The sequence below is a fragment of the Aythya ferina genome (genome assembly GCF_964211825.1).
Source record: "Aythya ferina genome assembly, chromosome: 5".
Lineage (NCBI taxonomy): Eukaryota > Metazoa > Chordata > Aves > Anseriformes > Anatidae > Aythya > Aythya ferina.
The window spans coordinates 37,264,103-37,291,244 of record NC_140301.1 but is presented as its reverse complement, the minus strand read 5'-3'; the positions used below and the strand labels follow the sequence as shown (position 1 = coordinate 37,291,244).

The window sequence follows — 27,142 nt, the reverse complement described above, 5'->3', positions numbered from 1 at the left end:
CTTCACACAATTTAAAAAACAGAAAACAATCGAAGAAATGCATGAATGGGAAAGGCCTTGTGGAAAGGCTTTAGAAACTGCTACAGAAGGAAAGCAGGCTTGAATAGCAGAGAAGAAATAACAATGTTGTCTTCAGTGAAAAGAATCGGCGGGGAAAAACTGAAAAGATGAGCGGTAAAATCCCTCTGAGAGAATATTGCTGTATAGAAATCTGAAATGGTTCATATTAACAGTCTTGTAACCAATTGCCTATGAAAGATCACTGCCAAAAATTTGTGCCCACAGAGTCACTTGAGAGTATCTTCAAAAGCAAAAAATTGGGTCCCCCCAAAATTCAGAGCAGTTTGCTATATGAACCTAGCATAGGCTAAAAGAGAAAGGAAGTGGAACATGCAGTTTATCAATGTCAGATGCAGGATGGGAGGGAAGAATAAAAGGATCCCCCAGAAAATTATGTTCGTAGTGTAGCTGGGCAGCAAGTCTAATCCCTGACACTTTTTTGTAATGCCCAAATCCTCGTACTGCCCTTGAGTTAAGTGAATTGAAAATGGTACACTGTATCAGTAAAATGTACTAATCTTCTCTTTTTTCTCTTTTCCATCCCAGGAGGTGAATTAGTTGTCCCTCTACTTGTAGAAGACCCTTTAGATATCCCTCCTATTGCTACTCGTGCACCTTTCATTACACTTCCCCCTACCTTTCGCCCCCTCCTCACCATTATTGAGACCACCAAAGATTCCCTGTCCATGACCTCTGAGGCGGGGTTACCTTGCTTGTCGGACCAAGGCAGCGATGGTTGTGATGATGATGGCTTGGTGATATCTGGGTATGGCTCAGGGGAAACCTTTGACTCTAACCTACCCCCTACTGATGATGAAGATTTTTACACCACCTTCTCCTTGGTAACAGATAAGAGTCTTTCCACTTCAATCTTCGAAGGTGGCTACAAAGCACACGCACCCAAGTGGGAATCCAAGGACTTTAGACCTAACAAAGTCTCCGAAACTGGTAGGACTACTACCACGTCTTTGTCCCCTGAGCTGATCCGCTCCACAGCTTCGTCCTCGACTGGGATGGTGCCCAAATTGCCAGCCGGCAAAATGAATAACCGTGAGCTCAAACCCCAGCCTGACATAGTCTTGCTTCCGTTGCCCACTGCCTATGAGCTAGACAGCACAAAGCTGAAGAGCCCGCTAATCACTTCCCCCATGTTCCGTAATGTGCCCACAGCAAACCCCACGGAGCCGGGAATCAGACGGGTTCCGGGGGCCTCAGAGGTGGTCCGCGAGTCGAGCAGCACAACGGGGATGGTCGTCGGCATTGTGGCTGCTGCTGCCCTCTGCATCCTCATCCTCCTGTATGCCATGTACAAGTACAGGAACAGGGACGAGGGGTCCTATCAGGTGGACGAGACGCGGAACTACATCAGCAACTCAGCCCAGAGCAACGGCACGCTCGTGAAGGAGAAGCAGCAGAGTTCAAAGAGCGGCCACAAGAAACAGAAAAATAAGGACAAAGAGTATTATGTGTAAAAAAGAATACTTATTTATATATAAATATATAAATACTTAATGAGATTTAACTGAAATATCAGAACCATTTCAGCAAACGAGATTGGGAGATATCATTTGTGGGAAAAAGTATTGGGAAAAAAAATTTCAGCAGTGACTGTTAATGTCTCAGTCATCACTTGGAGTCAGCAAACTCTGCCCTAATGTATTATAAAGCACACTTAGCGTTCTGGAGATGGCGCATACAGCTCTGCCCTGTTAGTGAACTCGGACGTCTCCAAATCTCCTCCTCCGCTGAACTTTCTGCAAAGTTAGAAGACTTCATTGGCTTACTTGTTTCATATCTCCAAGTGAGTCTTTAACAATGTTCGTGATCCCTGACTGTATCAATAATTTTTCAGTTTACTTATTAAAAAAAAAAAAAAAAAAAAAGGAAGGAAAAAGAAAAAAATGCAAACATTATTAAACAACAAAAAATATTGAACAAACTGATCTGGCCGTGTCCAGCATACATATAATTTTTCGAGATTGGAGGAGGGGAATAAATGATTTTGGAGATTGTTGGATTTTGGTTTGGTTTGGTTTCTTGGGTTGCTTTTTTTGTTTTGTTTTTGTTTTTTTTTTGATTTGGTTTACTTCTGGGTGTGGGAGGAAAGGGTGAAGAGGACTATTTGGGAGGGGGGAGGGAGCATGAACCACGACATGAGTTGAGAAAAAATCTCGGAAAAAAATTCCATAATTAATAAAAAGAGACTATTGCCATATATGAACTCAAAAGCTACCCATGGTGTTTACTCTGCATATCTGGTCGTGTTGTCTCTAGAATCCGTCGTCTTGCAGTAAGTTGCTAACAACGCAGTGAAGTGTGTGGTGGGTGGTGATGAAGAAAATTGTCATGGAAAGCTGGTTCCCTTGGATCTGGCTCCAGTATTTGCAATTGAACTGAAGAATAGATGTTTTTGGGTCTGTTCTGATCAGAATCATTGGCTTTATTTGGGAATATCATTTAGTATGCATTAGCACAGCCAAACTATGGTTAAAGGGATTTGAAAATTCAAAAAAAGAATGCTTAAAAATGGTTAGCCATTCTCAGCTGAGTATACCATGCAAAAATAAAGGAGCCTTTCTCCGGGTTCTGGTTCTGTGACTGATTGCAGTGCATGCAAAAACAATAATAAATCAGTTTAATAAAGATATCAGAAAGACACCACTGGAGTTCAACTTGTGACAAGACACATAAAATGTCAGAAAAGCTAAACACTTGTAAAAGAATGCAAAAATGCATAGTGTTTTTTTTGACATGAAACTGTTTTTCATATGTAATATTTTAATTTTGTAGCTTGACATTTCAGATCATCTCTGTCTTTCCATTTGCCCTATTCTCCCTTTTCCTTCTCTTTTATATAAAAGAAAATAAAGCTGCTGTGACACACAAAATAATACAGAAAAAGGAATTTAATAATATTATATATATATATACACACAGATATATTTATCATGGTATGTTTGATGGGACGACTGGAACAGAAGTTCTGTTATGGTCTTAATGTGGAATGAAAATGTTCTTGAAGAACAAAGTAAAAAGAAACAGACAACAGAAGCAAACAAAATGTGAAGAGAGTGTGTGTTTTAGCTTTGTCACAGTTATCTGTGTCAAAAAAAATCTGAAATTTTGTTTACATATTTTACTACTATTTTTTTTGCAAGTATAATTTCTATATGGATACCCTGAAGGTGTATATACTGTTTTATGGTTAAATTGGGAACATCTTTTGTTTTTATTTACATGTTTTAACTTGGTTGGTTGGTTTCCACATTTTCCCAGTTACTGTGAAAAGGATTATCTTACTGTACAGAACAATAGCCAGGTGGTTTGATGGCTATGCTTATCATGTGCAAAAAAAAGTAAATGAGGGAGAGAGAGACAGAGAGGAGAACAACAAAAGCCAAGATGGATTGAGAACTCTGGAATATCAGAAATGTACACTTTTTCTGTATACAGATGAAAACTAATCAGCTGTTTAGGTTTAGAAATCTACTCTTGCTGGTGTTTATAAGTCGCATGAATATTTGACTTTGAAGAAGTGTCATCAAATACACACACGCACATGGGAACTTAAATTAAAAAAGAAAAACAGCCTTCTCAAACATTTAGAGAAGATGCTTTCATGTTAACGAATATTTTCAGTGTGTGTATGTGTGCGTGTGTGTGGTGCGTGTGCGTGAGAGGTTGAGCTTTTTTTTCCTTTTTTATTTTTTATACTAAAAAGAAAAAAAAAAAAGACAGGTTTTAAAAAGGTATGAAAGCACGATTTTAGATGACTTAACTGGCCGAAACTATATAAAGTTGATTATATCTTGATGTCTGTAAAAGATTGCTGTTCTTGGAGTCTTGGAGTCTTGTGAAATGATTTCCTGCTTTCTTTCTTCCTTTCCTTTTTGCTTTACTTTTTAAGTTATGGGGAAAAAAATTACACTTTCCTTTTTTTGTGTAAGTTTCTATTGGACAGTTTTTGGGAACATGTGCATTTCTGTATGTGGGCTTCTACCATATCCCTGTTGCTTTATGGACAACCGTAAGAATTTTTATTTGAGTTATTGTGATGTTATTGCTTTTTTTTTGCCCTTCTTTTTCCTCTTCCTTTTTGATTCTTTTTCTTTTCTTATTTGCATTTTGTTTAAAGATATGCTTAGCAATAAAATGTTCTTCCCAAACCCCTGGATGTTGCTGAGTTTTTATTTCCTAAAGGCTTAAGGGAAGTTCCAACCCTTTAAAGGTGAAAAGTAGTCTGTGAAACAAATATCCCACAGGAGTGTCTAAACACTAGATTACCAAATCATGTTCATGTTTGCTCTCCTTTCTTTTATTCTATGAATCTTAATTCTTTCCTTTGCAGTGACATAAATTCAACTTGACAGTGGGCCCTACCTCATAACACGCCCAACTCCTTGCCTCCCAAGACCACCTCAGTGTGTAAAATAATAGTACTCTGGAAGGTGGGTTGTTGTGACTGCAGACAAAAGACAGAACTATAGTTGAAAATTAAATCATCATCATCATCAAACCTTGCTCAGCATTTGAAAGCAAAACACAGCCATTTTACCTTCAAGAAGAAGCTGTAGATCTAGATCTTTAGGGCAAAAATGATCTGCTGTCCCACAGAACAGTGCAAGGTATTTGAGGGATAGGAGTTTGGACCTAGCCCATCCTCAGTATATCCCTTTTGGCTAGCTATTTTGCTTACATTGTTGCATGGGTGAGAATGCACATGTGTATGTAAATGTGTGATTTTCTTGTCATTTAGCTGCTTTCAGTTCTTTTGTGAATTATGTTCTAAGGCCTTATAGATCCCTCACAAGGCTCTAAACCACAGGTTCTGGTCTCAACTCCTTTCCACACTTTTCCTTCTCCTAAAATCATGACAGTCTGGAGTGATGACTGGTACCTAATATTCCCAGTAGTGGAACAGTCAGCTGGCATGTGGAACATCGAGGTCTGAACTTAATGGTCTCTTTCTCATCATGCAGAAATTTCACTTATCACCAAGCAGTGGGTATTCTGAGAAAAGGATTTATTTTTTCTCAGTGCTTTTCTTGAAACTTCATATCATTATGAAATGTTATTTGAAGCAAGAAAATTCAGCCTGAAATGCCCTAACCCTGTGGCTATAGCCGCTCTTTTTTATCTTCTCTGTCATGTAATGACCATTTTATTACTTCGGCTAAATGAAAGTGTCAAAAAGGAGTCTTCATTGTTGTCTAAATGCTTATGCTTATTGCATGGTTTTGGATGAACACAGAATCACAGAATTGTTGAAACTGAAAAAGGCCTCTGGAGTTCATCTGCTCCAGACTCCACCTTCCCAAAGCATGGTCAGCTACAGAGGGTTGCCCAGGGCTATGTCCAACTATGTTTTAAATACCACCACAGACTCCACAGCCTCTCTGGGTAACCTGTTCCAGTGTCTGACTACCCTCATGGAAAGCAATTTTTTTTGTTCTGTTCAGATCAAATACATTTTGATTTGTGCCTGTTGCCTCCTATCCTTTCGCTGGGCATCACAGAGAAGATCCTGTCTCTGTCTTCTTTTCAACTTCACATCTGCTATTTATTGATAAAGATCCCCTCCCTGAACCTTCTCTTCTCTGGGCTGAACAGTCCTGGCTATATCAGCGTCTCCTTGTACAACAGTTGCTCCAATTCCTTACCATCTTCGTGACTCTGTGCTGGACTTCCTCTGGTATCTGAAAAATCTGTAGCAGACTCAGAAACCTTGCTATGATCCCTGACCTAGGGATATAGCTCTTTTCAAGGACCAAAGCTCAGCAATTGCTTCTCTTCCTGTCATTTTTTACAGGTAAAACAGCATCCCACCTACTATATCAAACACAGTGGGGAGGGAACATGCAGGATCACAAAGTCCTGTTGAGTGCTGTGTGAAAACATACCAATAGTATATGCTACTGTTCCTATTCTATAAGATAGTCCCTAGCTGCCAAGGCTGGCATTGCTCCATAGAAGAAGTACTTATACAGAACAAATCACCACCTTTTCCTCCACACATGCAAGCCGTGACATAGGGAAGGAAAACAAGATTTGCCTTCCAGCTCTCAGCATCACTCAGATTCCTGGGGTGACCAGAAGCACTCACAAGAAAAGAAACACTATTGCCTGCTGCTCAGCTCCCTGGAAGGGGTCTGAGAGCACATTTGCCCTGGTTGCAATAAATTATTGCAAAACCAGGGGTGTCATCATAAATGCAGGAGTTTGGGGTGGGAGGTCTTGGCTGACTGAATCTTACTCCCTCATTGGTGAAAGTTTTCCAGAAGCAACATTTGTTGGGTTATTTAAGAAACAAAACCTGCTACCTAATTTGGTGGAATACTGCATTAGATGAAGCAAACTACCTCAGTCTGGTTTCTCCTCAGATCATGCACATTGCACAGTGCAGTATGTTCTCTCTGTCTCCAGAAGTTCCCTATAATCTCCATTCCCTAGAGAACCTGTTCACATTGTCTTTCTCTGACCAGCAAATACAGTGCCATTCAAAGTAAAATTTTGGTAAACCTTTTAGTCTGCAGGGCTTCAATGTTTATAAATTGGTCACGTGGATTGCATGAGGCAGGACCAGAGCATGCATATGCAAGACATGTTGGACTGCATATAGCTGAAAAAGAGCTTAAAGGCATTAAAAAGTGGCTAATTCTTACAGAAAACAATGAAAATCAACTACATAAATACCTTTAAAAACTGAGGCTATTTCACTCTAATAGTCAAATAATGTTAATCAACTAGTGTTAATTGCTTGTGCTTTTCCTGTGCCAAGTAGTGTAGGCAAGTGGTGGAGAAGAGTCCTCTGAGTCTGCTGTTCATATGGCTTACAGAACTCACCTGCTTTTGAAGTGGGAGTCAAATTCAAAGGTAGCTCAGCTCTGCTCTAAATTACCTGGAGAGAAAATCATTTCAACATGCTAGGGTAGAGCTGCTGCAGGAGCATGTTGTTTCCTTAAATTCATTTGAAGCAGACAATAGATAAATAAATTTGCACAATTCCGAGCCTTGTATAAAACCAACAGAAGCACAAACCTGTATTCCTTTCTACTCATTCAACTTCAGCAATGGATTGGTAGTTTTCATCTACCACTCCATGCATCTCTTTCATCCATCTGTTCACAGAAGATGAACAAGGAGCAACTTCCACATGGAGTTGGTGAAATCCCAAGTAAGTAGCTGGGAAAAACTTAGGCATGCTTTGTTGTTGTTTTTTTTAATGGCTTGTAAGCCAGGCACTATGCCTAACAGCTTTGGCTGGAGCACAGCAAAAATTAAACTCACTGGAAAATATTTTTAATAAAATATTGATATATTTAACAATGCTGTCGAAGACTTTGCAACACTATAAAAAATTCACTTGGCTTTCAAGAGTAGTTACATAAAGTGTTAAAAAATACTGAACCACAAAATGTGACCGAATCACAACATGAACACGAAAGTGGAAAAGGTAGAAATGAAGGTTCTGAAAACCATCAGTAATGATATCCAAGTATTTCCTCAGTTCAGATGGTTCTTCACAGTTCTCAATCTTACAGTTTGGTGCAATAATTTAGCCAGTATAACCATGTGGTGGTAAGAGGAAGTCTTCAGTAGAGTGACAGAAAGGTAAATGGGAGGATCTTTTACAGAGTGGCCAGGAACCCCATTATGAAGAACAGTTTCTAAGGGGTATTTGTAAGAGCAAATGAGAAGGGAAACATACACGCATGCAGCATGCCACCAGGCACCTACTAAAGCAGCAGGTGAAAATGGGATTTTGATTTCCAAAGCCAAGAATGCAAAAGCTGAGAAGTGCCAGCACTATCAGTGTTTATGTAACCCAAATCAAGCCATCTTGTCCATCTGCATTATAGAGCTTACTTGCATCACTGTTTTCTCCCTCAGAATCCCAACCACACCCAGACATAAAGATCAGGACTCTGTTAGTAGGTCTATTTGGTCTCTAAGTATTTGATCCCTGCCACTTCTGCTGCATTGTATAATGCTTGATGATTTATTCATTCTTGCCTGTTTCCTGAGTCACAAACGTTAATTTACATCCACCGTTCCCTGGTGAGCTGATGCTAGTATCTCCTCTGTGCAAGGATGGAAACTAAGACAAAGAGACTTGCCTGTGGTTATATTGAAAATCCATGGTTGTAACAAGATTAGCTCTCAACGCTTCTGGACTCCCCCTCTCTTTACTCATTCCTCCAAAGTACACTGTGGTGCTGCCAGAGGTAGAATACATCCAGTCCTCACATTAACCTATAGCTTCTCTAAATCAAGACCTGGCTGTCAGTTTTCAAAGACTTACAGCAAGTAACAGAAGTACAGGAGCTTCTAAAAAGAGAATAAAACCCTTCTAAACTAAGAAAGAACCATTTTAAAATGCAAAGTGTTGGTTTGCCAACTGCTTACTAAAAATGCCTCCTATTTTTATACATACTGGTAAAACCATATGCACATGCATTCAGTTGAATACCCAAAGCAACTTCTATTATGCCTGTATTCTTTACCAGCTGCAAATTCCTGCAGAAAATCACTGCCTCAATCTGTAATATTTTGCTATAAACAAGATTTTATACCAATTACGATAACATCAATGACAACACAATTTTATTACATCTAATTATAGGAGCTAAGACTAAATGCCATACTACAGCCCTTCAACTCCTGGGTCAGTAGGAGTTGAGGTTGTTATTATCTTTCCCAGGCTGCACTGAAATGCATAGTGGTGCCAAGATTTTGGCTAATGAAGATCTTGTTATCTGGATAAATTGGGTTATAGCTATTACAAATAGTCAGAACCTAATGTTACTTGCTTTGAAGCAGATGGCAAAGCTTCCCCCATTTCATAATCCTCTGAAAGTTTTGCTTTTAAAATGCTATGGACTTTTTTTTCTTTACCCTAGTGTTCACTAATTTTTTAAAAATATTAGCTACATTATGATCAGGAAGAAAAATTGTGATGTTAAGCATTGTAAAGGCTTACTTGGTAACAAGGGAAATTTTGGAGGTCAGTTTCTGCTCCCTCAAAGCCCTGCTAACACTGAGTGTTTAGTAAACTGCCAAAAGCCTAGGATTCTCCATTCACCTGAGATTTCTGGCACCTCAACAGGACTTATTTTTAGTGACCATAATGTCAAGATTTCTTCTAAAGAATGGGACCTGTAAATGGATTTTAAATTCTTATTTTTCATAGCTGGTAGCACTTTGTTTTATTAGTTTCTTATGAAACTATTGCTATTTTTCTCAAACAATGGAACAAAATAAACTGCATATCTGTCATCTCTGGGTAAAAGCAAGCCCAGTCCATCAGCTGGGCCATTGCACTAAACACATGGGGCTGTTGCACTTAATGTACACATACAGGGTGAATACACCAGGCATAATACTTTACTATTTAGCACTGTGACATACTGCAGCTTGAGCACTTCTTACTACTGAACTCAAGAAATGCTTTGCCACTGTGTTCAGAGAGCACTGGAGCAGCACTTTAATGAATCTCTGCAGTGCAATGGCTGCAGAACAAGCTCACCACCAAAATAAAAGAAATGTGAATAAAAAGTATCTACAAAGAAAAAGTAACTTTAAAGACAATCATCAACATTTAGTTGAGAAAAAAAGCTCTTTTTTTTTTTGAAAAAAAAAGTGAAAAGCTTTAAACAGGACTAGTTGGACTCTCCAACCCTTTTGTAAGTCTCTTTAAAGTCCCTTTTCCTGTCATTCATCATGATATTATCTTCTGAATGATTCTTTTATTTCAGAAATATTGCACTTCAGCTGTCCCTTCCAGGTTTTACCATGGCAATTCAATGCCTAGATTTCCTCACATAAATTAAAAGATCCATAATTTCCATCACTAATTTCCCAATCAATAGTATGACTAAATGTATCCCATGTGCTAAGGGTCATTTAACACAGTACTGCCTCTGCAGTTACATCTCACAGCTTTGTTTAAGTTAAAAGTCTTACAAGTCAAACAATATGAAACAGAACTAGAGATGCTTGTTCCAAAGACACAATATAGAGCAAAAACTAAAAGTGAAACATGGATGCAAAATGGTTGTTTTGCCCCACTTAAAGAAATTCCCAGCTAGGTTAATATTTTTGCTGTCATGTTCAGCACTGTCATTTGTGTAACTGTGAGGTGAACTCAAATCCCAGTTCCAAGTCTTGAAGCACTCAAAACCAAATGCATAACTAGATTCTTCAAAACAAATCAATTTGAATTATTTTTAATAACATTTATAAGGTAACATTCATGCTAAAGATTCTTAACGCACCTCAAACTATAGGCTGGTAAGAGAATGTTAGTAACTGAGTTTTCTCAATGATCAATTTAAAAAAAAAAAAAAAAAAAAAAAAAAAAAAGGAAGAAAAAACATACTATGCAACAAGACTCATACTCCAGCCCATACTGTCCATTTGTCGGGGTCATCACTGGGCTTTTACTCACATGTTGAGCAACTGTAAGCTGAGTTAAAGCCTGAAACCTAATAGCTATTCAAACTCCTAGCCCAGAAAGATTTCACAAGCTAACTAACCAATAAACAAATTTTATGGAGCAATCTTATTCTTTATTTAGGAGGTTTCTGAACTATAAATAGTAGTCCCAGTTTTATTTCTGTCTCACTGTTTAGGCCAGAAGAGCATCAGTGCTAGACCAGCAGCATAAGGTGTTATGTTTCTATACTGACGTACAGTATCCCAGGTGCTACAGGGCTGACGTGTCTTTAGGCACCAGGACTGAAATAGTAGAGGGGAAAATACTGGATTGAAGACTGTAAGAAAGTAAAAGGAAACATCAGAATGCCTTGCAAGTGGCTCAGCCTTGAATAGCAGGTGGGCTGCAGTACATCAGTGATCCCCTTTAACTGAATCTTTGGTTAAGAGGTGCAAATAGGATGTAGCAATACAACCTGAAAGCATACTACCCACTTCTGGATGTAGGATACTCTCGATCTTTCAAAAGCGTCATTCAGACTTCAGTCAGGGCAACAAATTAAATAAGTTTCAGCACTTCATTGCCTCTGCAATTCTGATCCTTAGCCTTTTGTCTGCAATGCAGACAACAATGCAGCAACCAGGAGACAATAGCCACAAAAACATTCATCTCAGAGGCTTTTTAAACACAGAGATGTGGAAATACATCCTCCCACAAAGCACAGGCTCACATATATGGCTACTTAAAAAAAAAAACCAAAAATAAATAGTCTTATCCCTAGTGAGACATTATTGAAGCAGAGAGCATGGCACTAGGGAAGCATCAGCCCAAGCATTACTCTATGGTTTGATTTTTTCTTTTGTCTTGGCCCTTCTGGTAACAATAAAAATCCAAATTAAAAGGACCTTATTAGTGAAGCAAGGAGCTGGCAGACTGTGCCAATGAAGTGCACATCAGGGCTGGGGAGGAGGAGGGAAGAGTATGAAACCCTCAAACACACAGAGTAAACATATATATATGAGTTTTATGCTAAGAACATTTCTGCTTCTGTGCAGTTATCTCTCACTGCCAGAATAGCCCTAAGGATTAAGATGGTTTATTGGGATCAAATGCCTTGGAGATTTATTATAGTGCTGACTGTTTACTCATTCGCATTAAAATACAGAACTACGCTTAGATCCCTGTATGTGCATCTCTCAATCACAAATTCTTTTCCATTCCCTAAAAGGGTTAGCCTGGATTCCCAGCCTATCCTATTTTCCATATCCAAGATAAATCTCCAAAGACATCTTGCTATGGCTTTGCAGCCTTTAAAGCATTGTCAGCACTTGCTGCCAGTGATTAGCACCAAACTTTTGCTATAGAGTTGTTTAACAGGGATAGATAGTGACAAATGGGTTAGAAACTGAATGATCTCATGATTAAAGTAGTTGAGGGTTGGGAGGGAAGGAAATCTGGTGTCTTATCCTAGAACATACTTTTCTGAAGAAATGTCAACCATTCCCTTAGAGGTATGAAATATTTGAGGTTATTTATATCTTTGAGTTGTCTGATGTATATAAACATCAGACAACTCAAAGGAGGGGGGGGGGGGGGAGGTGGAATCCACCTCCCCTCCAAAGAAAAAAATAATTTCAAGCCAACCTCTTGCTGTCAGCAGTTAAAGTTCCCTTTAAAATGAGATGAGGTTCAGCCATATTTGCTGGCCTCAGTGTCACAACCTCTATTATGCTCTTCCTGTCTATATGCTTGTGTGAGTCTGACAGGCACAGGATCCCCCACAAATAAATACCCTACAGAGCACAGTCTGATACTCATGATTTGAACTCAGATGAATCAACATTGTTTTGTCCTGTCCTGTCCTGTTGATGGACACCACTGAAAAGAGCCTGGCTAGGTCTTCTTTGCACCCTCCCTGCAGGTATTTGTACAGATTGATGAGATCCCTCCTGAGCCTTCTCTTCTCCAGGCTAAACAGTCCCAGCTCTCTCAGCTTTTCCTCATTGGACAGGTGCTCCATGTCTCTGCTGTACTGAGGAGCACAGAACTGGACACAGCACTCCAGACAAAAAGAAAACAAACAAACAAACAAACAAACAAACAAACCAAAACAAAACAAACAAACAAAAAAAAAAAAAAAAAAAAAGACTTCATCAGTCATCAGTCTACTAAAACCCAAGCTAATCATTGCAGGGTCTGCCCTGGTGCTTCAGTTTCTTGCCTATAAATTGGAGATTTGTGTTGAAATTAACTGAATAATCCTCAAGAATCTCAGTTACATATGCATAAGTTAAGCAGACAGATTGTCAGGAAGGGGGAGAGAGCTGGGAGAAGGAAGAGAGGGAGGGAGCAGATTTGGGGCTGTGGATCCCTAGAACAGCTTGTCCTGGCCTGAATCCAAGGGTCCCACAGGGAAGAGGCCTGCATATTGCAGGAGGATGCATACTGCAAGATATGTAAACTAGTCAGCATCAACATCTCCAGAGCAGGACTTATCTCTGTTTAATGTAACCCTGTGATGTTTGGAATGAGCAGGCCGTCCACACCTCCATGCTATGTACATGCAAATCTGGGGTCCAGGTTAGTAACAAAATCCAGTATGAATGTGCTTCAGGTGCTAGAAAAACGCAAGGTATTCCGTCTTACCAGTTTTCCACCTTATCAAATACAACCTAAGAGGGAAATGAGGTCCTGGTCCTGGTACTGTGGGGCCCACAGTAGACTTAAGAAGAGGTTTAAATACAGGACTTTCGACATCTTCCAAAGTAAAGCAAGTTTGGTGTGAAGTTTTTTCTGAACAATGCCTGATGATTTGCTGCAGGAAAAACAGAGGTCTTCCAAGTGAAGTACCTGAGGTGATCAGGGAAACACAATGTAATTCGTAAAAGCAGAATTTAGTCAAGGCACCAAGTTAAATAGTTCTGCAGTTAACAAATGTGTATTCAGAATTTTAATAGATGTTTTTGTCTGGATCTCAAGTCTCAGAGCTCAGCCAAAGACAATGCATTTAACAATGTAAGAGGGAGGTAGTCAAGATTTTTTATTTTTACTTTTTTTCATTTTTGTTTTCAAGTATAGACACTGGTGAAAGGATGAGGGAAATCAGGGCTAATGGGATAAAATTTTTGCGATCAAGTGTTGATTGCATCTAACTGTGTCAGAGCTGCTCAGCCTGTCAGGCTATCAGTATGCATCTAATTTAAATAATATGTCTCTCTTGCACCACATAGAGCGAGCTGAGACCAGACACTGGCCATGCAGCTGGCCATGCAGCTGAGCTGTGGACATGTGCAGGGGCACACATACACAAAGTCACTCATACACATGGCCATAAGCCACAGCAATGCACAGGGAGCACAGATACACACATGGACACACAGACACACATGGACACACAGACACAGCCTTCTCACCCACTCCAAGCCTGTACTTCCACCTCTGCAAGCATACCAACACCACTTAGCAACAGAGGCCTCCACTGGCCAATTTGGTGGTGGTGTGACTGGCACACACACACACACTCGGAGGTGCTAATTTGCATCATAAGATATTACTGTCTGGTCCAATTAAGAACGATGTTTTATCTAATGGTTTATTTGTTAGAATAGGAGAACAGGAAAGAAGAGGAGAGAAGAGCTGCTTGTTTTCCAGGGTGGGTATGTGGTAGGGGAGAGGCACACAGGGCTAAGAGTGGGATCATTGCTGAACTGTGACTAGCTATAATGAAAAGGAAGCGGAAGAGTAAGTGTAGCAGAACCACATTAAAATGCATGACAATAGTCAAGTGAAATTGCACTGAGGTGGTGATGGATTAATATAATTTTATTTTTTTTTTCCTCTTCTTTAAGTGAATTTAATGTCACTGAATGGTATCAGAGTAATGACCCTGGAACCAGGACTCCTCTGGTTATTAGTGTGAGCACAGCAGTGCAGGCTGCATTGACTCCCACCTCCCTCTCCCACTTGCCCCCACCCCACCCCCTGGACCCCACAAGGAGGTGACCATAACCTTTAATTTCCACCACCCACATAGTCCTCATAGACTATGCTGGGGCTCCTAGCCACACAAACAACAAAAGCTTGTAACCCTTATGTTTGTGACACTGGGCAGCAGCGAGCTGGGTTTCACAAGATCACGTACCCCAGCTAGTCAAAGACTTTTGAAGACTTTCCCAGACCTATTCCTTTAGCATGGAATTTGTCAGTTTTCTTTGACAGAATACTTTGATGAATAAACATTTTTCAGGAGGATAGCAGCTCTGCAAAAGTATTCCCCAGCAGCTGCATGCAAGACTGTCTGATTTGATTATGCCTAACAACCCCACAGAAAGAGCAGTCTTTTCTAATGTCTTTTGAGGAAGCTGGACCCAGGTGCTCAAGTCTTGTTTTCTGCTTTAGAGGTAAACATCTCAAATCTCAGTCAAAAGTGCAATTTGCTGAACAATTTAGTCATATGCATAACTATGCTGTCATTATCCTTTTATTGCACTTATAATCAAAGGATCGTAAACCATTACAAAAAAACTGTAGTCACTGAGGTACATAAACTATATTTTTCTAACCAAGAAACCTTCATGTTTTCCATGAAACTCACAAAACAGAAATCTGGCTGAACATGCAAGTTTGTTACCAGGCACCAAATTTCAGTTTACAAACTTGGGCTCAGCCACACCAACAGTAGCAAGGAAGGTCTGCTATCAGAAAAGATTTGATCCACATGATCCAGTCCTGGTGATTATGATGTGGAGCACCAGCTGCAGGGACAAATCACAAGAGAAGCTGGGATCATCACTGCTCTCACCTGACATATGGAGAAGTAGTGGCATTTAAAAAAAAAAAAAATAAAGGGGGTTCATGCATTCCCATGGTGAGGTAGCATTAGAAGCAGGTCGAGATCTGGATCTGTGATCCACAGATTTTGTCCATATCCTTTATTCCTAGATAAATGTTATATTGATTTTTTATTAACTTTCACTTAGCAGATGCAGTAATTCCAAAATTAATATGAAGTAGATGAACATAATTCAGAGGATGGCACAGGTTTAACCAGGAAAAGATGTTCATCGTTATATGTATACTTTACTTTAATACACATATACCTTTATTACTCATGAATTGATCATCAAAGAATGACAATTTCATCTTTGCCTACTAAATGACAGGCCAATTACTGAGAGAAGGGATTCAGGAAATAATTGGTAATAAAGACAGGCCTAGAAAGCTCCCAAGCTTTTGATAGATTATTTATTAACTGAAAGACAGCTAAAATGTATCTTAGTATCGTGTGCCGTGAATTATTCAACATGCTTCGGAATTGTTTTGTTAGGATTATGGTGTACTGCAAATTCTAAGGTACCCACCAGATTTACCTGCCACTTCAGCTTCTGTGATTTATCAGATGCCCATTGTTTTTAGGAGTTAGAATCTGGCTGCAAGGAGATGATTCATTGCAAATTAAATAGCTCAAGTCATACTCATCAAATTAACACTGTTCAATACAGCACTAGCTACTTGCAGCCATTATTTTAATGTAAATTGATCTCCATACATACTTTTTTTTTTTTTTTTTTTTTTTTTTTAAACACTGGGGGCCCCAAATGGGTCATAAATGGTCCTTCCTTTTTGGCAGTTCCAACCCTTACCGGGGAGCACAGCACTGCCAGGAGGCTTATGCTGTCTGCAGGAGCAGAGCATGGAGGCACGCCAGCGCCAGCGCCAGCACTGCTGCCTGGGCTGCAGCCAGCACCGTGGGAGATCACGGTCCAGCTGTGGGCTGGCAAGCCACCCAAAACTACTCGTTAATTAGGTCACTTCCTCTAACTGGTCACATAAAAATGATTAAGTTAGTATAGCAGATGCTGCATGCCTTCACATTAAAACTTTTTTGACTGGTTAACATTGCTTTTACATTGTAATATTACTGGGCCCTAAGAATTATTAAAGATTAACACTGCTAAGGCCTTGGAAAGCATGAAAATGATTAAATTATCATAGGAAACATTGTAATTCTGTAGAATAAAATAAGTTTAACATTTTTGTTTCATTTCATCTAATAAATTCAGACATGGCCAAACCAGAGCAATAACATTTCAGAGAAATGAAGCTTATCCCTTTTTTAAAATGTTGTTTATTTATAACAAATAATAAATCAAAACTTCTCACACAAACAAACCTCATACAATTCTTATTAGCAATACTTGCTAGCAACAAGATGACAGAGAGATAAGAAACTTCTTTTCTTTAGAAAACAGTTTTCTGAACGCTTTTTTCCATCATATACGATTTACATATGCGTTTAAACACAATATCCACTGGTTTGGTATTTCATATCCTTAATCTACTTTATTTTGAAGTGTTCAAGGCCAGGCTGGATGAGGCTTTGAGCAAACTGGACTAGTGGGAGGTGTCTCTTCCCATGGCAGGGGGCTGGAATGATCTTTGAGGTCCCATCCCACCCAAACCATTCTGTGATTTTATGATCTAGTCTGCAAATATCTTGAGCACATAACAGAAGTGCCAGATTTAATTGCTGTCATTGCTCCATTACAGGACACCATTTTTCCTTCACACATCAAAGTAAACATCCATACACTTATGTTCAAGATTCAAATTATTTTATAAACAATATATACACATTATTTTATAAACAATAACCCTCATCCTGCCACAGAGACTTGTCATAGAATCTAACACCAGAATGAATTCATCACTTCAACCTCATGTGCATGTGTGTATGAACACATATAAACATGGTGTAAGTATCCGTATATAAAATGTTGAAGTTCCCCTTCCAGTACCCCTTTTTGCCCACCCCTTTGTTCTAGACTAAAATAATTTCTCTAGAAATGTGCTAGTCTTTATCTGAAGACTTGATGAAAGCTCTCTTTACGCCTGATTAACCTGTCCTCAAGCTTAATTATGAGTCTTATTTCCTATTTGAATATGCCTGATCTTAAGTCCTCTCTTCTACTCAATAAAAGGGTCTGTTGGCATCTGTCGTTTTCTCCTTAAAGAGATATTTATTCACTCTTTCCTAGCTTTCTCTGAGCTTTTTTAAAAATCTGAACATGTGGATTCTGTAGCTTTTTCACTGCAGGATGTTTTCTCTAATTTCCAAACCAATTTTTCACCTCTTTGCTGTCCCTTTCCACAATTTGGTTTGTTAAGAAAAAATAGTGGGTATCAGACTGAGTGTACCGACCCACTGTCAGTCTCATCAATGTCTTGCCAGAAGATGAAACTATCATCTTCCTATTCCAACTCATATTTCGCCATTTATGTGTGAAAAGAACAAAAGCAGTTGCCACTAACATGTTCTCCCAGGGACCCTTTTCCCTGTCTAAGTACTGAGAAAGAAAGAAACACATTAAATTGCCATGCTCTATGCTTTCCCTGTGCTCTGTAGGATGGTATAATCATGGAAATACAGAACATTACCAGTATTCCTATCTCCTATTTTCTTCCCAGTAGTACTCTGCACATGAAGATTTTAACTTTGTTAGAGAATTTTGGAACACATTATGACTGTTGTTCTAAAAATTGTGAACCATGTGCTCTATGCATCACTCTGGACTAAATGTCCGTCATTGCAGTCACCTGTGATGGTGATGGTAAGGCTCTGATTTCTGGTGGACCTTTCCAACCCTATGTGCCTGTGGTTTCAGCTGAATGCAGGTGTTTATCCTAAGCAATTAGCCCTGCTGCTACCTGGAAGGTAGAGTGCTGAAAGCTAAAACATCAGCTTCACAAGCAGTTGAAGAATAGATTTTATTAATGTTTATTTTTTATTCCCCTTATTTTATGTGATGCAGTGTAACTATAACATTAAAATTCACTGTATATGTTTAAAGCTCATTTATTGAAGCAATTAAAAGTACATTTAACCAGACAACAAGGATGGGATTCACCATTGCTATAGCAACAAAAGAGAGCAGTAAAAAGGTGAAAGGCTCCCACTCTCAATAAATAGCATGAGACAGAAGGGATAAGCCAAAGGTTTCAGTATCACCCCACACAACTGAAAGCAGGAAACTGAGGAGAAAGCAGTAAGAAAGAGAACAGGTTAGTTTAGAATATATATCTGGACTGAGCTGCACTTTCTTCATCCCTCACTGCTATAATCCCCCAAAGACACTGCCTTAAGAAACAGCAGAGAATAACCTTGTGGATTGCACCAAGCTGAGGGCTACCTCCAACAAGCAGGATGATAGGTGGCAACCTGTTTCTCTGTCTCATGGTCCACCTCTACAAATATCTGATTGCTCTTATTATACCAATGCACACTGCATGTCATTGAGAGCGTGGGTGTTAACACAGTCTCTGTTATTGCATTACAGCACCTCCAAGACATGCCGTACATGGTTAATTCAGTCAGTCATTTTCAAATGTATCATCTGCTGTTGATCTATCTCTCCACATGAAATCTAAGATCACAATTGCAATAAAACCTCTTTGCATTGTTCCTATAAAGAGCTGTGATGGTTGTTTTCTTAATTGCTTGGGGTTTATTCTTTTGAGACACAAAGACTGAGAAAAGTTTACATAAGGACATAAGGTAAGTCAGGAAATGATAAACCAAAAAGGGAAGAGCAGATTTTATACATAACGTGTTCACATTGCTCAATTTTGAAGAGAAACTGGCAGCTGCCCCCAATTAGAAAAGCAGCTTAGGTTAGCTCTGTTGTATTGCACCCGATGGGGCTACCACAGTGCAGCTAAAGAAACTGTCATGAGAAGCAAGAAATCCAATTTCATTCCCCCCTCCCTCTTTCTGAGATAAGAGAGTTTTGCTATTGCAGGCTAAAGATTACAGATGATTTTCACATGCACACCCGTGTCGTACTCTTTTAACATTCTCATATGAGCACTGGAGATAAATTCCATAGCAGTAGAGGTTAAAAACAGTCTCAGTCCAGTGTAAAACATCACCATGAAGGAACAGAAAAACAATAGCTGCAGCAAGAACAATAGAAACAGCTAAATTATTGAAAATGTTTGGGACTTCCAGCTTGCTTTATGTATAGATCAAATGCAGAGTAGGCACAACTGACTCCAGCCATTTTCGTTCAGCTCCACTTCCAACCTGCTTGAAATAGGGCAGTTTTTCTTTCTGTTGCCAGGAGGTTAGCAGCATGTCACCTCCCTGAGGTCTCAGCAATCACTGTCAAAGGCAAATCAAACTTACCACCACCACCCCGTTTGGCCCCTCTGTTTAGACTGCCAGCAAGGAGGTGTTGGTGATGACTACATTCTGTGTCACCCAAGCACCTGTCTCCTGAGACCTGACAGGAGGTCAATATCTAACGTTACACAGGTGATTACAGGTAAATAACAGCTGGTACAAAATACCAAGTTTGATGTGAGAATGAGTTGCAACATGGACAAAGCAAAACAGATTTAGACGTTGCAGAGTTATCCCTCAGACAATGCCCTCCTGCTCACTGCGACCCTAACAGAGAGGCACAGACACCAAAACACCTCTCCCTACAACCAACCTGGGATGTGGGCATGGCTGGGAAAAGACAAGTGATAATTCAGCACTGGTGCTTCACCCTAGAGAGATACCAATAGCTAGTATAACATAAAAAGCGGCCTTGCTTGCCTTGCATTTTACTGTAACCCAGAAAACTAGCACAGCAATAGGAAAAAGCAAAGCCACAGGGAATAGTTTTGCATCTTAATCCGCTCTTGTCCAGTTTAATCATATTAAGCACTCTGTGGCAGCAAAACCTGGGCCTCAAAAAATTCTGAAGTTTCTCTGTAGAGTTTTGTGTCTCAGATCTGCCTTTGCCACACTGCACATTCATATACGCCCATTATTTTAGGTTCCTGTATGTTTCACCCAAATCCTGCCTCAATTCTCGAACAAGGTATTGCCCTTCTTGCTCTCCCCTGCTGAGTGCTTCTTAGGAGATCTGCAATTGTACGAAACACCATCCTGGGGGCAGGCATTTTGGTTCATTGATGCCAACAATACAGTGGTAGTCACCTTATATCTACTAGATATTCATCTATAAGACAGATGCTCCTCCACTTGCGTGAGACGGCAGATAATGAGTAAACTAAAATCATCTAGATCACCTTAAATACCACAGCACTGCAGGTGACCATTTCTCTCAATCTCTGTTACTCAATGCTCTATCTAGGACTCCTGGGAGAGGAGCCATCAAATGCAAATTGGATAGGTGGCCTGGTGTTAGGGTGATTATTGGGCAAGTGTGAGAGTTAAGGTCCACTCCTCCGATGAGTTTCAATTATCTGTGCTTGAGGCTAGACTACCACTTACTGAACTATCATATGCTACCCAGGATCAAAGTATATTACATCTTTCCAGAACATAATATGTACTGGGGTCTTCGATGCGCCCATTATTAAGTTCAGCCAGACTTAGCTATTAATCTTATAGCCTATAAAAACTGTATTTGGGGATTTTACAGAGTTATGAGTAAGAACAATGCACATTCCTCAAACATATAAGCTCTGTCACCATTCTAGAAGTCTAAGCAGGTTTAAAAAACAGAAGGTAAAATGATGGTTCACAAATAATTTGCTGGCTGAGAGAAAAGTAATGAATAATTTACTTGACAAACATGATCACATAATAGAAAACATATTCACACATCTTCTTAATTGATGGACAAAATAATTGAATAAACTCTGCAAAAAGAATGTGACAAATTAGAAAGAAAATACATGGTGTGGTCCAAGCTTCGTTAGGGCAACAAAAATGCAGCAGCAAATTCAATCATTTGGGGTAAGAATCCCAAATATATAGAACCACATGCCCTTGTTTCTCCTTTCGTTACCACTAGGACTATGCAGCATTTATTGTTTCACTGACTGATAGTACAGATCTGATAGCTACAAGTCCTTAATAGGTTTTGCTTTCACAAAGCACTGCAAGATAAAACCCTTCAGTCACCCCACCAGCTGTCTAACAGCAACAAGCTCTCACCTCCCAGCTCTGCACCAAAATGAAGCAGCACCCTGAAGGGCTTCCACCTTTCTGCCACCTTGAATGCTGCCAGGTTGGTCATGCTGCCAATGGAGATACTTTAAATATTCTTGGTGAAGAGGCCAAGCAAAAGAGTCTTTCTGGTGTGACCAGGTTTATTATGCAGTACTTCTTGCCCAGTTTGACAGCCAGGTGGCCACAGAGGGTCATGGGCTGTTGCACAGCCTGACCATTTTTGCTTGGGTGCTCTTCTGTACAAATCCTTCATATAGTAGTCAAGGACTAGAGCAGACTACAAAACAGCAAAGGGTTGGACTACAAACCCTTAGTCCCTGTAGCCTGCTACTAGAGCAGACTACAAAACAGCAAGGGCTGGCCATGCCTCTGCTCCCTGTTTCTCTCTGCAATGTCTGGCACTGATATGCCAGAGAAGCCTTGTTTGTTATTAAATGCCCACAAATTCCCTCCTTCTCTGGTCAAGTCTCTCCCACCTGCCTGCTGCACGTGCACTGTGGAATCATCTCCTCTACGCAAGATCAGAGAAGGCAATGTCCCTTTCCTTTTTCCACCAGGACAGGACAAACACCAACCTCATCTGCATCCAAGTCACAGTGGCCTGTAATATTTGTTCTAGTACTATGCTAGTTCCAATGGATATTGCAGGCTGAGATGATGATTTTCAATGAAGTGATTTGCACAGACCATTTCAACCTGAAACCAAAATAAAGTTCCAGTAAAACAACATACACTGTTCTGCTAATGAACCAGGAATGTTTTGAGTTGTGCATTGATTCAGGATTATGTATGGCATCCAGCAACAGTACTTTATGGTTCACACTAGCTCTGGTGCCCTAATATGACACTGAATTCTTTGCATAAAAATGAGTTTACATAAGGTGGAAAAGACCTCTGTTTCTGTGTGGTTCCTAGGAAGTAGCTCAACTGAGCTCTGCTCCACTAGATTCAAGAAAGATTGGGGTGGAATACACTTTATGTGTATAAAGGTTTATACACCTTTTTTCTGCTGCATCTCACCTAAGTATTGATGAACCATTGCCTTGTTTGGCTGGGAACATGTGAAGAAATGCAAAAGGCCTGAGGCAGTGCCAACAGCAGTTGTGTTTCACAGAAAAGAAACAGTGTCTTCAGCTTTGCAGACTGAATATCCTGCTGCAGGAGTTTGCTTTTGAGGATGCATGAGCACTCACACATCCACTCAGGGACACACACACATCCCCCCACAAGGTCTGCTTTGTTCCACAGTCTTTATTCTTTGTTATTGCTCAAGGTAAATAATACACATTTTTTAAATTGTTGAAGTATATATTTATCCGCGATGGATTGCTATGGTTCCAAGGGAGCTATTCATTTCTACTGGATAAAGCACAGCATCAGCACATATGTACTCTATTAAACAAGTCTTCCCTCTCTCTCCTTTTATATTTCTCATTTAATTAATAATCTCATTTCTCAGTTCACTGCTGCTATTTTTCAGTGACCTCTATTCAAAACCACATTCAATCTACTTTGTCCTATTTTGCACACACCAAAAAAATATCCCTTAAAGTATGTCTGGGTCCTTTCTGATTACTGTTTCAGTCTCCTTTTTTTTATTTTTTTTATTTTTTTTTTATTGGGGGGGGATAGAACACATGGAGAGGGGTGAGAGGGAAGAAAAAGGGGTTTCATGAACGTGGGAGAGTCTGTTTTATCTATCTCCTTCAGGATGTATTTGACACCATGTGACCCAGGGGAGTGAGCGCTCAGAGAGACAGAGGACATGCAGCGGTCAAGCAGAGGAGGCAAACACAGTACTTCAGAGTGCTCTGCATCTACTGAGTATATTTAAGTGAATCCAGTGAGGTTTCAGAAACATTTTGGTGCTGACAAATGCAGCAGCAAAATTCTCAGATATCTCATATGGAGAAAAGTTGGGTGAGCTCTCAGCACGTTGCAAATCTTACTTTTTAACATCTTAATGGCTCGGTTACTGACAAATAAAATGAGATACCTCCACTCGATTATCAGTTCATGATGCTATTAGGGGTTTTAATACTAATTTAGAAGAGAGGAGGATTAGAGTTGTGTTAGATTAAATTAGTCTCACCTTAGATACATCATAGAGATCGGTCATTATCAGCTAAAATTCTAATCTTAAAACGGATTTTTCCCCCATGTCTGCCTAGATATCACTGCTGGAGAATTCTAGGCTCTATAAAGAATGGTGCATTGTATTGTTGTGATCCTGCTTCTGATTTACAAAAGATTTTGCATCCAGTGGTCTGTTTTAAAATAAATATCTTTAATCTACTCTGTGCCTGAGTGTTTTAGCTGCATCAGAGAATAACTGAAAGGATTCGAGACTGTGTTTAAATGTTTCTCCAAGACTGTAATTAGATGATTCTCCCTACCTCTCCAAGTTTCTCTGGTACTCAGACAGGAACCATGAGTCTATATGTCCCAGATGGGACGCTTCTGAACATTTTTTTAAGTACCCAGAGTATACTGAACTCAAAAAGGAGACACTGCAAGATGTTAGGCACTGGATGGCTGAGGAGTAGAGTATTAAGTAGTTCGCCAATGCAGCCAATGCAGGAGGCTGAAATACTCCACAGCAGGATTTCAGGTGCCTCTAGAGGTAGACAAGAAGTCTGAGGAGAAGTCTTGAAGATGTTTGGATAACTTCTGGCCTCTGAACTTTTCCCTACCTGTAAAGTGCAGAAATGGAGAGCCACATAGTTCAGTGGCTCTCCATTTTCTGGGTTATGGGGAAATCTCAATTCTATGGGCTTTCTAATTCTAAGAAAGCATGAGTGCAGGCAGACTTATTAGAACAGCTTCAGCATTGGCCCAGCACAGCCTTATCTAAAGTGCAGGTAAGTATTTAAGCTCAGGCGTAAAATCTGCCAGATACTTATGGACTGTGCCTGACTTGGTTAAGTGCTGCTAGATCTCCATCAGGGAGCAGCAAGCTGCAGAGACATCCAAGGAGCATCACTGGGATGACTGGATGCAGCGAAACTAATACTGGCAGGGACTATTGCTGGAAGCAAGCTGTCTCCACAAACAGCCATTTTGGTGTCTCCACCCAAGCTTCAGGTTGCAGAAGTCAATACAAAGACACCCACCTTGGTTCAACAGGCAGACAGCATGTCCCTCAGACAACCCTGAGCTAACAAACCCAAGGTAGCCACAAGCAGGTTAGGCAAAGGAACAGCTCTGATGTTTCTGCAGCAGTGGTTATTTCACCGTCTAAATAACACAGCTCACTGAGCACTGCCTGTGTGCTAATCACAATAATCCTGTCAACCATGTTTTGTGTTGGGGTGAGACTTGGTATCCCACTGGCTGTTTCCTATTAAACATGTGAAGTTCTGTACCATGTTGGCTCTGATTTTGTAGATGGAACAAGTTAGCCTAATTAATGTTACTGCAAAGAGCATTAAGATTATTAGTATTCATGATTTCTGGTGCAGCATGAGCATGAGTTTGGATAAGAAAGAAATCTTCTGGCACAAAGAGTTATGGTTATTTATATGAGGAAACAATACACCAGCTCTGGCTGCTGTCAAACTCTAAATGGGCTGTGGTTATGTTACAGCATGGCTGTTTTTATTTCCTGTGCTAACAATACATCCTCTCATCAGACACCAACTTAAACAAACTCAGGCTTTTCACTCTTAGCAAACAACAATCTGACATGCAGAAGATCCTATCCAGTATTAAGGCTGATTACGTAAATGGTTAACGCCTGAAGCTCAAGAGATGAACTGGTAGTAAACTGTGAGCTGTTAACTAAAGCCCTGTGCAGAGGTCTTGACAGAGATCAGATTCCATTTAAAACCAAAAAGCCACCATGATTCCTCCCCTCACACTCAAGATGAATTTGAGAAACAGAGGTGTCACAACAGCTATACATTTAAATTGGAATGGCTTTTCAGTATTCACAGAACAACAAGACGGTGGTGGCACTGGGTGGAAGAACTGCATGACTGAGAACAAATGCACACATAAGAGAGCACTTACAAAACTACATCATATGCTTGGATGGAGCTACTCTGACAATCTGTGTTTTCAGCGAAGGGCAGAAGAGCAGCCCTCTTGGACAGGGCAGATTATTGAAAAGAAACCATGGAAAAATCTTGTGGCAGAGTTCTCCTCTTACATCCAACCCTAACCCATTTTCCCAATGTAAGAGTAGACAGCCTGGACAGGAAGGAGCCCTAAATATGAATTACCTGATTTTAATTTTATTACTGTTATCCCAAATAACAATACACTGAGAGAGTTTCTCCTTTTTTTTTTTTTTTTTTTTTTCCAGACAGTAAGACACTTAAAGGCTTAATCACTAGCTGATTGTGGTGCTTTCCATAAAACATGTCACTTCAGTGTCTTGTCCTGCTTCCAACATGTGTGGTTGTAAGACCTAAATCCTCAGTTCTGATCAGATGCAGAAAACCTTTCTAAGAGCTTACCTGGTTCCTATTGCAGTCACTATGCCTACGCCTCCCCCCCCCCCCCCCCAAGGGAAGTAATGTGATTTAGAAAAAAATGAGGAAACTTTAGGAAAATTAGAAGACAACTTTTCTGCATGTATTTCCATGAGAAGTGTTATAACAGTCCAGAACTGCTTTCAGCACTGCAGATCTACCACCAAGACATGACAAATTTCTCTGCGTTCTTTCTTTCAAAATGCTCTTGAACAAAGATGCATACCTCAGGTGGCCCTAAATTTGTGTATTTCACAATAAACATAAACAATTCTGAGGAATTAGAAATCTGGGCCTGTGTTCTCTCCTGTTTTCCTCAAATTTTCCCCACTGCCCTCATAATACCCAGTCATCTGCAAGTTTCAGGACTTTAGAATGGCATGCTGTTTAGATCACTTATACTCAAGGGAAAGATAAGCATGGTCCTCAGCTTGCTACCTTTTCCAGCTCTTAACTGTTATCTTTCACTGACATCCCCTGTGTCCTATCAGTCTCTAAGCTAATCTTTAATCCATTTCACAAGTCCTAACACTCATGTCAAGCTACTGACTTTCCAGATCAATCTTTTTTCCCTTCTTTTCTCTGTCTTTGTTGTACCCTTAGAAAACCAGATAAATATCTTTCATGTTTCACCCTTTCCCCCTCATTTACAGGACCTTGGACTTCAAGTACATGTGCCAGACCTGGACTTTTTTCTTTCTTTTTGTTTTTCTTTTTTTCTTTTTCATTTTAGTAAGCCCTTTTCCAAGTTACTGTTAAATCATATCTGAGATAAGTATTTTTTAACTTGTGTTTTCAGCCAAGGACTCAAAATCAGGCTTCTGACTCTGCTACTTACTGTGTGTGTGGCTCTTGACAAGTCAGCCACCCACTCTGCTTCACTTTGTCATTTTATACAATAAATATAGTGACCAAAATTTTCAGAAATAATGGGGTTAAATGCTCAGTTTGAAATACTTTAAAAAAAAAAAAAAAAAAAAAAAAAACACTCCAGTTGTTAGAAGACAAGAGGGCAGATCATTCTGAATATGAGACTTGTTGAGGTGTACCAGATTGATTTCACTGGGAAATTAGGACTTCAAATAAGGGATCAGAGTCAAGGTAATTTCTTGCACCTGATCTCAAGTTCTACGTTGTGTTTTGCTCACTGTAGAGATGGAGTAATTGAAACACGGTGACTAATTTCCCACCAGTCACATAAAA

General features: G+C 39.8%; 1 protein-coding gene across 22 annotated transcripts in view; it reads left to right on the top strand.

The window, feature by feature from the left end:
* The window catches only part of NRXN3 (neurexin 3), a 979,419-nt gene extending 975,581 nt beyond the window's left edge, over nucleotides 1-3,838 (top strand). For 11 of the 22 annotated variants that reach the window (XM_084521425.1, XM_084521422.1, XM_084521433.1 and 8 more), the window contains one exon: nucleotides 1,231-3,838. In XM_084521425.1, coding sequence (XP_084377551.1) covers nucleotides 1,231-1,532 — 302 coding nt within the window. In that variant the 3' untranslated portion in view covers nucleotides 1,533-3,838. Of the gene's footprint in view, nucleotides 1-606 lie in introns of all 22 variants that reach the window. The other 11 variants (XM_084521429.1, XM_084521420.1, XM_084521434.1 and 8 more) reach the window with 5 other exon arrangements.
* The last annotated feature ends 23,304 nt before the right edge of the window (nucleotides 3,839-27,142 follow it).